General features: G+C 42.1%; 1 protein-coding gene across 1 annotated transcript in view; it reads left to right on the plus strand.

Annotated features, from left to right (window-relative positions):
- Positions 1 to 13,976, plus strand: part of ryr2a (ryanodine receptor 2a (cardiac)) — a gene marked incomplete at both ends in the record, with an annotated part of 249,977 nt that overhangs the window by 155,169 nt on the left and 80,832 nt on the right. The window contains 16 exons of the mRNA XM_083787543.1: positions 677 to 809; positions 1,368 to 1,471; positions 2,544 to 2,679; positions 2,852 to 3,038; positions 4,150 to 4,258; positions 4,766 to 4,886; positions 5,737 to 5,906; positions 6,454 to 6,674; positions 7,096 to 7,186; positions 7,631 to 7,771; positions 8,185 to 8,348; positions 8,490 to 8,568; positions 9,142 to 9,231; positions 10,031 to 10,171; positions 13,601 to 13,675; positions 13,827 to 13,902. Coding sequence (XP_083643669.1) covers positions 677 to 809; positions 1,368 to 1,471; positions 2,544 to 2,679; positions 2,852 to 3,038; positions 4,150 to 4,258; positions 4,766 to 4,886; positions 5,737 to 5,906; positions 6,454 to 6,674; positions 7,096 to 7,186; positions 7,631 to 7,771; positions 8,185 to 8,348; positions 8,490 to 8,568; positions 9,142 to 9,231; positions 10,031 to 10,171; positions 13,601 to 13,675; positions 13,827 to 13,902 — 2,038 coding nt within the window. The remainder of the gene's footprint in view (positions 1 to 676; positions 810 to 1,367; positions 1,472 to 2,543; positions 2,680 to 2,851; positions 3,039 to 4,149; positions 4,259 to 4,765; positions 4,887 to 5,736; positions 5,907 to 6,453; positions 6,675 to 7,095; positions 7,187 to 7,630; positions 7,772 to 8,184; positions 8,349 to 8,489; positions 8,569 to 9,141; positions 9,232 to 10,030; positions 10,172 to 13,600; positions 13,676 to 13,826; positions 13,903 to 13,976) is intronic.

Below are 13,976 nucleotides of genomic sequence, written 5' to 3' on the forward strand. Positions count from 1 at the left end.
TGTTTTGTCTCTAAATCAAATAATTAGAATGGGAGAAAAAAAGTGTACCCTTCCCTTTTTTTCTTCTTTCAAATTATTTGATCGGCCCAAAATGTGGGGGTTTATTGTCATGATTAAGTCACAACAAGAGTTGGCATCGTCCGAGGCTTAAAAGGTCTTTAAATAAATACTTTTTGAAACGTCTATGGGAAAAATGAATGGGGAATTCTCTTATTTCCTTGTCATGAAAGGGGGTGGGACTGCGACGCTCTAGGAATCAGTAAATGGAACGATTAGGGGATCGGACCGTCAAGAGGGAATCGTTAAGGAACCGGAATCGTTAAAGGATCCCAACCCTAGTCCTGACCAATGACCATGCATCACAATGTGATGAGTTGGACTTGGGAGTGTGAATGTGTTGGCCAGGTGTAGTTTGCAGCATTGAATAATATAAGACCACCTCTGTCCCGCATGAAACATGTTTATCGTGTAGACCTCCCGTTAGTCTAAAACCTTTCAATTGCACTCAAGATACATGTATCTCAAAATATATAATGGGGGGACCTGGAACAGCATGACCTCTAGGGGCTTATAGACGCCGTCGTCATCTTTTGTTATACGATAAATATGTAATGTCCTAACGTCTTTGTGCCAAGTCAAAGTGACATAATAGACCTATATTGTGATCTATCTTCAGGAAATTACATTTCCCAAGATGGTGGCCAACTGTTGTCGGTTCCTCTGTTACTTCTGTCGAATCAGCCGCCAGAACCAGAAAGCCATGTTTGACCATCTAAGCTACCTCCTAGAAAACAGCAGCGTGGGACTTGGTAAGAGTGTGTGTGTGTGTGTGTGTGTGTGTGTGTGTGTGTGTGTGTGTGTGTGTGTGTGTGTGTGTGTGTGTGTGTGTGTGTGTGTGTGTGTGTGTGTGTGTGTGTGTGTGTGTGTGTGTGTGTGTGTGTGTGTGTGTGTGTGTGTGTGTGTGTGTGTGTGTGTGTGTGTGTGTGTGTGTGTGTGTGTGTGTGTGTGTGTGTGTGTGTGTGTGTGTGTGTGTGTGTGTGTGTGTGTGTGACTACAAACATTAATTGTTTTACAAAAGGCTGTTATTGTTGATAAATATTGTTTAATTACACTTTTTAAAACCTCATGTTCAACATTTCATGTTTGACAAACCCTTGATCTTCTCTTGTCTTCTCTTGTCTTCTCTTGTCTTCTCTTGTCTTCTCTTGTCTTCTCTTGTCTTCTCTTGTCTTCTCTTGTCTTCTCTTGTCTTCTCTTGTCTTCTCTTGTCTTCTCTTCTCTTCTCTTCTCTTCTCTTCTCTTCTCTTCTCTTCTCTTCTCTTCTCTTCTCTTCTCTTCTCCTCTCTTCTCCTCTCCTCTCCTCCCAGCCTCTCCTTCCATGAGGGGATCCACTCCTCTGGATGTTGCGGCTGCCTCAGTGATGGACAACAATGAGCTGGCCCTGGCCCTGAGGGAACCAGACCTTGAGAAGGTGACACATATGCACTTGCTCACTCTTTCACCTCCTCACTCAGGGTGCCTTTTCAGAATGAAGCCCATATTGTAAATATTTTATATTCACCACTGAAGCCATATTTCATATTATTTATCGTACAACAGTGATGCTTGTTGAAAATGGCAGATTTATGATATTTGATGATTTGTGCCTATAACGACCACTAGAGGCTCCCTGTGTGCACTTGATTAGCTAAAAACATAAAAGAACTACTGGTAATAGCATAAAATAACCTCAAGTTAGCTGAAAGAAATGTAAAAAGATAATGTATAAATTGACTTCCTCTGGTTTAACACAAGTTAGTGTACCATAATGTCTGAAGTAGCCTGGTTTGAAATGTTCACTCCATGATAAACAGTGGTTGATAGTATAGTTAAAATATGATATTTCCTGGCTGCTGATATTTCTTGCTTAGTGTGTTAGTTTATGTCAATAACATAAACATAAATACATATGTTTAAACATAAATACAAGGAAATAAATAGATGGTGTTTTATTTGATTATGTGAACACAAGCACCCTCTAGTGGAAAGAAATCTTAACTCAGTTGTTCTCGAAGTGGGGTCCAGGGACTGTCAGGGATCCTTGTGGGGGTTCTAAATTGACCGTTACAAGTCTGTAACTCAAGAGTGTACAAATGGAACCACAGGTCCATTTCTACACTCTGTTATGGGGGTGCATGAGAACCACTGACTTATCTTTCTCTTTCTGCATTCAGGTTGTTTAGTAACGTAGCAAACTGGTTCTCAAAACTTTTGGGGCTCATGGCAGCCCTGTAAATAACGTTTCCATCACATACATTTGCCATTATGGTAAGACACTTGAACCTACAGCATCCATATTCTGGGGGAACATTCGTAGTTTTTTTGTAGCCAATCTACAAGCTCATAGCGCGTCGCATTGTGAGCATGTACTGTAGATCAGCTATTTTTGGCAAAGAGATTTGTTGTAGATCGAAAAAGAACCCACAAATACAGTGCAACTCGCCTCCATTTTGCTAAGTCTAAACTGTGCTTAATTGGTAATTGTTTTGTCTCTGTGCATCCAGGTTGTCCAGTACCTGGCCGGGTGTGGCCTACAGAGCTGTGTAATGCTGGTGTCTCAAGGATACCCCGACATCGGATGGAACCCTGTGGAGGGAGAGCGCTACCTCGACTTTCTGCGCTTCGCTGTTTTCTGCAACGGTAGTAAAACAATTTAACCAAATGTCAATGTGGACAAGTAAATTGCAACAAGGTGTTGATAATAAAAAAATAAACAACAGTAATAATTTTGTGTCCTTATCCACAGAGTTGGTATGTTCCTTGTTGTTGGTATGTTGCTAATTTCCCCTTGTTTTTCTTCCCTTGCACACAGGCGAGAGTGTGGAAGAAAACGCCAATGTAGTGGTGAGGCTACTGATCCGTCGCCCAGAGTGTTTTGGTCCCGCCTTACGGGGAGAGGGTGGCAACGGGCTGTTGGCCGCCATGGAAGAAGCCATTAAGATCTCTGAGGACCCCGCTAGAGACGGCCCCTCACCCACCTCTGAGAGCAGCAAGACTCTGTAAGATATCATACACACCATGTTGTTGGTGTCTGGCAGATCTCCATATTCAAACTTTTTGTGTTTTTCGTAAATTAACATCAATTAACGTCCTACTTGATCATTCTGCAGCATCACACAAAAGCATCAAAAGTAGCAGATGTGAGGTTTCCACCTGACAGAGACAATATCATACATGTCTCACTAACATAGCTTCCAGAACAATTCTAATATGAGTCAATTGGCCTCAAAGTTGTTTAATGTTGTATTATACCACAGTTCGTTCCAACCTCAAATTGTGAGCCTTGTCTACCTTACTTATACAGGTAGCAAGAGGTAAAGTTGGCTGCGAAAGACAAAGTACATTTTGATTTCATCGATTTGTAATCATAAATATTCATGAAACATTGGTACTGTATAATAGCAATAGCAATTCACTCAAGGTTGAGCTATATTGTTTGTGTACATTTCTCGGCCTTCAGCCTCACCTCTGACTGCAGCACACCGGTACGAATATCTCACGGTACAACACTCATCTTTTATAAATATAATACTTCATTGTGAACCAAGGACAAGGCTCACAAAACACTCTGGGATCATTTTGCATCTACCTTTATGTACCCACATGCACCTTGGCTGCTGTAATGATTGAATTCCCACCCTGTGGGATCAATAATTTGCAATCTAAACTAATCTAATCAAATCTAATTTGCAGGCATTCCGTGATGATTATCTTATTTTCCACTTTACTGCTTTCGACTTGCCGGGAACAGTGTACAACCCATGTCTATTTTCTTTGACATTACTCATAATCCATGTGAACATAATAGTAAAGGAGGGGCACACAGAGAAAGTAAAGGGCAGTCTCTAAGCCGCACCATTCTCAGTCCACTTCCCTGTGGGAATGTACATGATAATCCACCAACAAACATCCAACAGGTTGTCCAACACATACAGTAATCCCAGCATTGTAGTGCCAAGTTTCCTGAAGCCAAAATGTCTGTCCTCCGTAGCGGATTTCATTATCAGCTACTGTGTAATTTGTGTCATAACAATTCAATGTCGACTTACCACTAAGTTCCTGGTTGTTGTGTGTGTGTGTGTGTGTGTGTGTGTGTGTGTGCAGTAGTAGTGAGGTTTTGGAGGATGAGGAGGATGACACCATTCATATGGGGAATGCCATCATGACTTTCTATGCTGCTCTCATTGATCTGCTGGGACGCTGTGCGCCTGAGATGCACGTACGTAAAGTATAGGCCACACACACACACACGTAGACACAAGCACGCAGTTACAAGCTCCTAACACTGCTTGTAGATCGGCTATTCTTGGGTGTGTGACCGGCACAACTAAGTATAAAATAGTGACAACTCTAACCCCAACCCCTATCTTGTGCCATCAATGACCCCTTTTTTCTTTTTTTAACAATTTTGATTATTAATATGATTCTTTTTTTCAAATGTTCAACTTGCCAGTGTACATCGACACGTTGTGAGCTTGTAGATCTTGAAAATATGACAAATAAGTTTAGGGATATGGGGTAAGGGTTGGCACAAAATGTCTAATCCAAACCCCCAATCCTAACCTGACTATTTTCCTAACTGCAAGAATAATATGACTCTACTATTTCTTTTACCATATATAACAACTATATGTATATTTCTCAAATTCTACTATATGGAGACATTTGACCCTCACAAGTACACACACACACACATACACACTCAATGTTGTGTTGTGTGTGTCAGTTGATCCATGCTGGTAAAGGCGAGGCGATCCGCATCAGAGCCATCCTGAGGTCTCTGATCCCCATCGAAGACCTGGAGGGAGTCATCAGCATACCCTTCCCCATGCCCACCATTGCCAAGGGTAGGAACACACACACCAGTACGCAGGCACACAGGCACGCATGCATGCATGCACGCACCTTTGCTGTCGGATGGAAACCTTGTATGTCCAAATAAATCTTTTACCTTTCAGAAAATGGAAAAAGGATTCTGTGTTCCAGTGGATCCAACATAGTTATTATTTAGTCACAAGCTCTTGTTTATACTTTGTATTGGTTTAATGTTTATAAAACCCACAGACAGACTTACTGTAATTGCTGTCATTTCAAAATACTAGACCTGTACGTGCCCGTCGCAGTCGGCCACCGGCCTACTGGGACCGATGCAACTTGGGAACCTAATGATATACGTTGTCATAGCACCCGTTTTAACTGTCAGCCGGTGTCCCACATGTAGATCTGTGTATGTGCCTGTGTGTGAAGACTGCAAACTGAAAGGTGTACTTGGAAATCAATTCGGCCCACTGGCAGAGCCTGATTGGTTGAGCCTCAATTGACTGAGGCAGAGGCTGGAAATTGCACAGGTGAAAGGAGTTGGCCTCATTAGGCCCACTGGCAGAGCCTGGCCCAGGTGAAAGGAGTTGGCCTGACCAGAGCCTTTTGTGGTGGTTCTGGAGAACCGTGGGTCTGACCGACTCGATACATGGCACTGCACTCCTTGTAGCAAGTTGTGGGCGTGTGGAATGCGTGTGTCGAATGTGAAGTTGGTGGGTCAAACATTTCTCAAGTTACGTGCATTACAACCGTACACACACACGTATGCACGCATTTACGCACACGTACGCAGAGCACGTCTCTAATCTATAATCTATAATAGATTTAAAAAAAACGTGTGTGTGTGTGTGTGTGTGTGCTTGTGTTGTGTGCATGCAGACGGCTCGGTGGTAGAACCAGACATGTCGGCAGGGTTCTGTCCAGACCATAAGGCAGCCATGGTGTTGTTCCTGGACCGGGTCTACGGCATAGAAGATCAGAACTTCCTCTTACATCTGTTAGAAGTAGGCTTCCTGCCAGACCTGCGGGCTGCTGCCTCACTGGACACGGTGAGTGTAAAGGAGAGTGCGTGTGTGTGTGAGTGTGTTTGAGACATTGAAATTGTTTATTGGGTATAAACCCTTGAGATGAACCTTAAACATAATTGCACAGCTAATGAACGTCATGGTCATGGACATTTGAATTCAAATCTTTTCTTCAGGGAATAATTTCGGCTACACTTTTCAAATTACTCTGCTCTTTAAAACAGTTTGATGGCCGCTAATTGTTTAATCCAGGGTTCCACCGCGCGTAATATGACATCGCAGAACTGTTAAAGTTGATTAAAAACACAATTACATCATAACATTGACAAAAATCTAATCATACAATAGTATTTAAGTTGTTGAAGCTGTCTCAAGCAAGTTTCAAATCTCCAATGGCATCCTCGAAAATCAAACGGGCCGCTATATGCTTTGAAAGACTTATGTTATGTTACAATTAAGATAATACAACAACCTTTACCGTATGTCATTGACAGAATCCATCCGCTCATCACTACATGGTTCCAGTTAATTCTAACATGTGTTGTTGATGCTCTCTGTGTATGTGGCCCAGGCTGCTCTCAGTGCCACAGACATGGCCCTGGCCCTCAACAGGTACCTGTGCACGGCCGTGCTTCCTCTGCTCACCAAGTGCGCCCCGCTGTTCGCCGGCACGGAGCCCTTCGCCTCGCTGATCGACTCTCTGCTCCACACAGTCTACCGACTGTCCAAGGGCTGCTGTCTCACCAAGGCACAGCGGGACGCCATCGAGGACTGTCTGCTGGCTGTCTGCGGGTACGTCTGGACAGCAGGGGACACCCTATACAGTCGCTTTTTGGCAAAACCGTGGGCGTATGTTGCTCCAAGAAAGCTACACATATTTAAGAAAAATACCGTATAATACAGCACGGTAAATACAGTTCCAGCTTTACCCAGCTGATGGCTACTCGAAGGCCGCTTGGAGGCAAAATGATCAGATGGCCTCTCATGAAGTTCCCATTCTATGCTTTAGTTTTTATTATGAGTTTTTGGATTTATATTAATATTTTTGGCCTTTTTTTCGCCCTCACTGTAATGTTTATATGCCTTAAACATTCCTGCATGAATTGCATTAGATGATTTTAGTTGTCTTTCTGCGTTTTGTATTAATTTTGTATTAAGAGCTTATTTCAGTAAACAACCCGGATTGACATTGTGTTAAAATGAAAATGCACAGCAAGCTGAGACCGTCCATGATGCAGCACCTGCTGAGAAGACTGGTGTTTGACGTTCCTCTGCTGAATGAACATACCAAGATGCCTCTGAAGGTACACACGCATGCACACACACACACACACACACACACACACACACACACACACACACACACAGCACCAGGCACACACATGTACAGTACATATGTCATCAGTGGCACGTTGCCAGGGTTTACAAGTAACCTTTTCAAAGATTGTGTTAGAAGAAGAGTAGCCTATTAGATTGTAATTCAGTGTGTTATCTCAGAGATGTTATCGCTATGGAAACATGGTGTCAGGATAATGACTGGATAATTGATCCACAATAACAGTTTATCGTTATCTCTGTATAACCAGTACAAAGTGAAGACTTCTAACAAATTCAAAGATTCTAATGATACTGCAAAATAAAGACACTCTGAATATGAGTGGGGATGTAAATTCTGCCTCAGTCTGTTAATGTATGAATTTGCAAATGTTAGAGTTTTTCCCAGTGTAACTTATTTTTGTCCCCCTTAGCTGTTGACCAATCACTACGAGCATTGTTGGAAGTACTACTGTCTTGCTGGGGGCTGGGGGAGTTTTGGAGCATCATCTGACGAAGAGCTACACCTGTCCAAAAAACTCTTCTGGGGAATCTTTGATGCTTTGTCACGCAAGGTGAGCGTAAATATGAGTATAGGTGTATTGGTCAAATTGTCGTGCTGGTGGTAGTAGTTAGTAGTAGAAGTAGAAGTAAGTAGGCTACAGTAGTACCGGTCCGTGGTACCCTATAGTGCAGTAGTTCTCAAAGTAGGGTCCAGGAGACCCCCAGCGGTCGTTTAGGGGTTTCCAGGGGTTCCCTGATTGGTAACTCTGAGAGTGTACAAGTGGATGATGAGTTACAGTTAGGTGTCCTTATTGGCCTAACTGGGTGAATGAGAAAGTTTGAGAACCCCACATCTCTTTGCAGAGCTCTGTTTCTCCTTTATTTGCCGATGGGTTCTGAGATTGGTGGTTCGGTAACATACATACATCATGTCTGTACATCTTGTATTTATTTGTGTGTACTGTATGTGTGTCGTATTTCCCAGCGGTATGAACCAGAGCTGTTTAAGCTGGCCTTGCCATGTCTGAGCGCTGTAGCAGGGGCTCTGCCACCAGACTACATGGAGTCCAACTATGTATCCTTGATGGAGAAGCAGTCATCCATGGACTCAGAGGGCAACTTCAACCCACAGCCTGCCGAGACAGCCACGTAGGGAGCCATGTTTGGTTGCTAATTTATTTTTGAAGTTTGATGCGTCAACATACATGTTTTTTACTGTGGCTTTTGGGGGCACATTCTGACGAGATAATGGTGGAAGTCTGATTTATTTACTTGTTGTCTTTTTATCAGTGTGAGTGTCCCTGAGAAGCTGGACTACTTCATCAACAGATACGCAGAGCACTCCCATGAGAAGTGGTCCATGGACAAGGTGGGTGTGTTGCAGCAACTAAATATACTTTGTCACACAGACCATTCGCTCAACAAAACACAACTGAAATCCCACTGAAAGATCATTCCCACTTTCTGTAGTTTCATGAAAATTCTGCCAGTGGTTTTCTCAATTTGACATTGACTTGTCTTTTTTGACCCAACATTTCTTCCAACCATTTCTTCATTCATTCTCAGTCATGTTGTTTCACAGACACACAATACAATGCCATACAATGCAATGTTATTGCTGTGGACACTGAACATGGTAAAAAGTGTTAAACAACACTTTTGGGCCATGCTTCAAAATGCATTGTTAAATAAAATTGATCATTGAAATTTCAAGACTGAGTTTAAGTCTCATAATGTACTAAAGTGTAAAATAAGCACTATATGCTAAGCTGATCTACAAGCTCACATTGCATCCCGTTGTGAGCTTGTCGATGGTCTATTTTCTCAATTTTTTAAAATGTTGGACAATTAATTTTTTTAAGTTTCTGAAAAGTTACCCTAAATAGGGATGCTAGGGTTTGTTGTGGTTAAAGGCATCCTCTCATGTGTTTGTGTACTGTAGCTTTCTAACGGCTGGTCATATGGGGAACAGATGTGTGAATCCTCCAAGAGTCATCCTCTCCTCAAACCATACAAGAGCCTATCTGAGAAGGTAGGTACAGTACAGCTCTACTGGATTGTAGCACGCTGTTGATTACTGTCCAGGGAAATACAGTACTACAGTATGTACACACTTTACTCAGTGTTAACTCGTATAAATATAATGCAAATTCCCTTCCATCGAACATTAAAAGTAACAGTGAAATCATGGATTAACCTCAATGTTAACAGATTTTTCTCCTCCTACACACCATTTACACAACACTCCTCTCCTGCCCACGAGAGCATAAACTGAGTTTTATTACGTAACATTACAGTATGTGCTTGTTTTTCATCGTGTATTATTTTATGTTTTTATTGTTGTACCCTTGCCCAGGGACTGCAGGTGAAAATAGTCTCTTTCCTGGTACAATGCATCACATTTCTATTGCTGAGATTTGACACTGTCTCTGTCAAATAAATGTAATAAGCTAAACTTAAGTTGGAGAGTGGGGGGTTCGGGTTTGGGGTTAGAATCTACTGCGGTGCATCCGGCTTTGTCGAGCATCTACCTGTATATGGACACAATTAACTTGTGTTCGGGGAAGGGAAGCTGGGCAGGGAGGGTCATATTTGTCACCACGCATACTCCTACAGGCTGGGGCGGCACCTGTCACTGTCAATGGGGAGTTTTGGACGAAGGCTCAAACATCCTTCCGGTGGGGGCTTAATTGGGATAACAAGTAACAACAAAATTGTGGAGAGAAAAAAAGCAAAATGTCAAAAAGCTAAGGAAACATAATACATAATGGTGATAGTATAACAAAATGTCCTGTCTAACGTTCAGTTTGCTTGTGTTTGCTTATGTTCAGGACAAGGAGCTGTACCGCTGGCCAATCAAAGAGTCTTTGAAGACCATGTTGTCGTGGGGCTGGGGCATCGAGAGGATGAAAGAAGCAGACCCTGCTACACTACATAGCAAGTCCCGCAGATTATCACTGGCAAGCCAGGTAGTACACTCAGTTTGTTAACCACTTGGACCCAAGCATCTGTGTTCTGGAGGAAACATTAGCCAATAGCAGATCTTGCTTGTACAATTTTTGGCAAAGAGATTAGGTTTAGACGGGAAAAATCTAAGTACAGAGCCTACTGAGTTCCTGTTTACTAAGGTCACATTCACACCTGTACTTCGGTAGACTCGCTGCGATTGGGGGGTGGAGTTGCATCATTATTGCATTTTTAATTTGCCACGTTTGCGTTGACATTGACATTGCGCTGTCAACCGCAGCAGGGAACCACAGCAGTGAACTTTATCAATGTGTTCTATGGTGGTGGTGATATATGTATGGTGTTAACATTATACTTTGAGTAATAGTTAGAACCTAAAGTGAGAGTGACTGTGAGGATAAATGTGTTGGGGGCTGGACTGGACGTTACTGTGACTGTGTGTGACTGTGTGTGTGTGTATGTGTGTGTGTGTGTGTGTGTTTGCGCGGATCGCTATAACTTTACCAACTTGTTTTGTAAAGTAGCGGCTAGCCTACATACATAAATAAACCTGGTAGGTCAATAGGAGTAGCCTACTGTCTACACAAACAAACCTACCACTTTTATCTGACTCCAGATCAGCGGAAGCGCCCGTCAGGATTCCCCTGTCCAGGTCTGTACTGCGGACTTTATGCGACATGCAACATTGTGCAAATGTGCGATGGAACCCAATCGCCTACATTCTCTCGCTATATATCCTGTACACTGCATTGTTCTTGTGTGTAACCTTCAGCATTGATATATTATCGTCTCGCCATATTGCAATAAGGGCTTCTATCTCTTCATTAGACAACGTCTGTCCACGGATCATCTTTCACTGCGTAATAATGCCAAGTACCAACTTCTTCATCCCACAATTGCACATTCTTTGGTCATCCCCTATATTTAATGCGATTGCATTCACACCTGCGGTGATCCCCACTCTGGTGCGCTTTGAAGCAAAGCGAAACCACATATTTTTGGAGGATTAAAATGTGTTTGTTTGATGCACACCAGAATTTTAATGAGCCTTATCACACCTGCCAAACGAAGTGCACTAAAGCATCCTGGTGTGAATGCCACCTTAGTCAAGAGAGCACTGGTTCCCAAACAGTGGGTCTGGCCCAAAGTTTGGGAACCACTGGTCTAGTTAAGTTTGCATCAAACCGCTTAAGGGGTTAATGCAGCTGAGGTGGCGCCATGGCTGTCAGAGGCTCTAATGTCTGTTCTGTTGATGTGCATTCAGCTCACAACAAGGAAGCATAAGAAGCACTTTGTCGCCATCTAGAGCCTAGAGGTCATTTGTAAAAAATACAACCATGAAGAACAAGGAAGTGTTTGCATCTCCACATGGATGATCGGCTGCAGAAGTTGGATAGATTTCAGATTTGAGTAACTTGTGCTTGTGCTAATATAAAAATACAGACCAGCTTATTGGTTGCTTCAATGACTGATATATGGAAAAAGACCATCTGAATCACTAATTAGCGGTCAATTAGCGGCTAATTAGGTATGTTGGAGAAACAACTTTCTCATGTGAGTGCAGCCTATCAATACATTTGATCAGTTTGGCCCACAGCCACTACTGAATGCTGATGACCACAGGTGCTAGCCTGCTACTGATTGTAGCAGTATTGATCTATTATCAAATTAATTAAATGCAAATGTAGGCCTATAACTATAATGTATATCAAATTAACAATCTCCACTTAATCTAGCATATGATTGTGAGTAAAATCAGTTTTTCCTTATTTCTCTTTTTCCAGCAATAACCCTTTTTGTAAATACCTTGCAAGACAGGAACCCCTTTTGGGGTAGTTATAGCTATGTACAGTGTATATATACTGTAGCTATATATATATATATATATATATATATATATATATATATATATATTTAATAACTATTTGAAGCATTTCAGAAAACTTAAGATCAGGATTTAGAAGGCGTTTTTCGAATCGGCCATAGTCCTAAATTGGTTTGATTTACATCAAAAGGGCATGTGAGCTCAAACACACAATTCAACATTTTGGTTTTAAGATGTTGATATTCATTTTGTATTCATCCTTAGGACCCCAAATCACACCTTGGAAAGCATGAGTGTCTATTTCAAACAAAGTGGTTTTTGACTGGGGGTGTCATAGTTTGACAGGAGGAATTGCCTGTCATAATTTGACCCCGGATGTATTAGGATGTTGATATTCATTCATCAGCCAACACTCCCCCCCCCCCCCCCCCCCCCCCCCCCCAGCCAACACTCCCCACTGACAGGTAGTCCCCCAGAGAGGACGCATGGTCACCCCAGGCAAGCCCTCAGGTGCCCAGGTCATCGTGATGATTCCATAGTTAACTGTGACCTTTGCACTTGCAGCAACCACAGTGGTTGTCATGAGACTGTCACAATATGATCATATATTGGCATTCCCAAATATGGGCTTAATATTGATCACAGTCAGGGATCTCCATATATGGGCATAACAGGGAGGGTACTTACCTTTTTTTCTTTTTTTTTCATCACGTTTTCAGGCGTGAAATGTATGCCAGGCGGGGCTTTGGGCCACGTACCCATTTAAAGGACAACTTTAGTTTTTTTCAACCAAGGTTCATGTTTTAGGTTGTTATTAGAGAAACTAAAAGGTGAGTGTTCATTTTCTTTCATTTGCTGCTTTCTTTCGTTTTGGGGATTTTAGCAGTTTTTGACAGGGGGGCGGGGGCATTCGAGCATGGGGCTAAATATGTATTTTTTTACAAAATATTATGGCGATTTATTTTTTATTATTTACTATAGTCCTAATAAACCCCAAGAAATTACATCTGGCCACAAAAGATCACAGGATCTATTGAATGTGACAAACTGACATATTGAGCCATATATACACACAGTATAAGCCTTCCCCCAGTAGGCTACCTTCACATTCAGTAGATCCTGTGATCTTCTGTGGCCAGATGTAATTTCCTGGGGTTTATTAGGACTATAGTAAATAATAAATAAATAAATCACCATCAAATTTGGTAAAAAAATACCTATTTAGCCCCATGCTCGAATGCCCCCGCCCCCCTGTCAAAAAGAGCTAAAATCCCTAAAACGAAAGAAAGCAGCAAATGAAAGAAAATTAACACTCATATTTTACTTTCTCTAATAACAACCTAAAACATGAACCTTGGTTGAAAAAAACTAAAGTTGTCCTTTAAGGTCCAGGTAGAGCCAGACCTTAATTTCCGGCCCTGTTGAGATCTCTATCCTCTGGTTGGATTTCCATTACTATGGTCTCTTGTTGATCGTTATTGTTGTATGTCTCCAGCTTGACTTTGTTTATGAAGACATGCCTGGTGAATAAAATGTTAAATAAAATAAATAATATAGACACATTTTTACCCATTGCTAAAAGCCACACCTTTCTTTTTTCCCCCAGCAGTCTTTTGAAGGAGCCCCAGGGTTCAGTCCCAGGCCAATAGACATGAGCAATGTGACACTCTCCAGAGACCTACATGTAAGTGACACACACGCCCATGCACCCACTCATGCATGCCATGCACAGACACGTGCACGCACGCACACATTCAGGGATGACATGTGATATATCTTTTTGACCGGTCGTAGTAATTAACTCTGTACTCAACTTTAACATTGTATCGCTGCAGTCTATGGCCGAGCTGCTTGCAGAGAACTATCACAATATCTGGGCTAAGAAGAAGAAGATGGAGCTAGAAGCCAAAGGTACATGTACTGTATTATTTTAGTAACATGTCCTCCCTCACACTGTCAAAGCATGTAGTTCCCATAATCAAACA

This window comes from Protomyctophum parallelum (genome assembly GCF_964188405.1).
Source record: "Protomyctophum parallelum genome assembly, chromosome: 17".
Classification (NCBI taxonomy): Eukaryota; Metazoa; Chordata; class Actinopteri; order Myctophiformes; family Myctophidae; genus Protomyctophum; species Protomyctophum parallelum.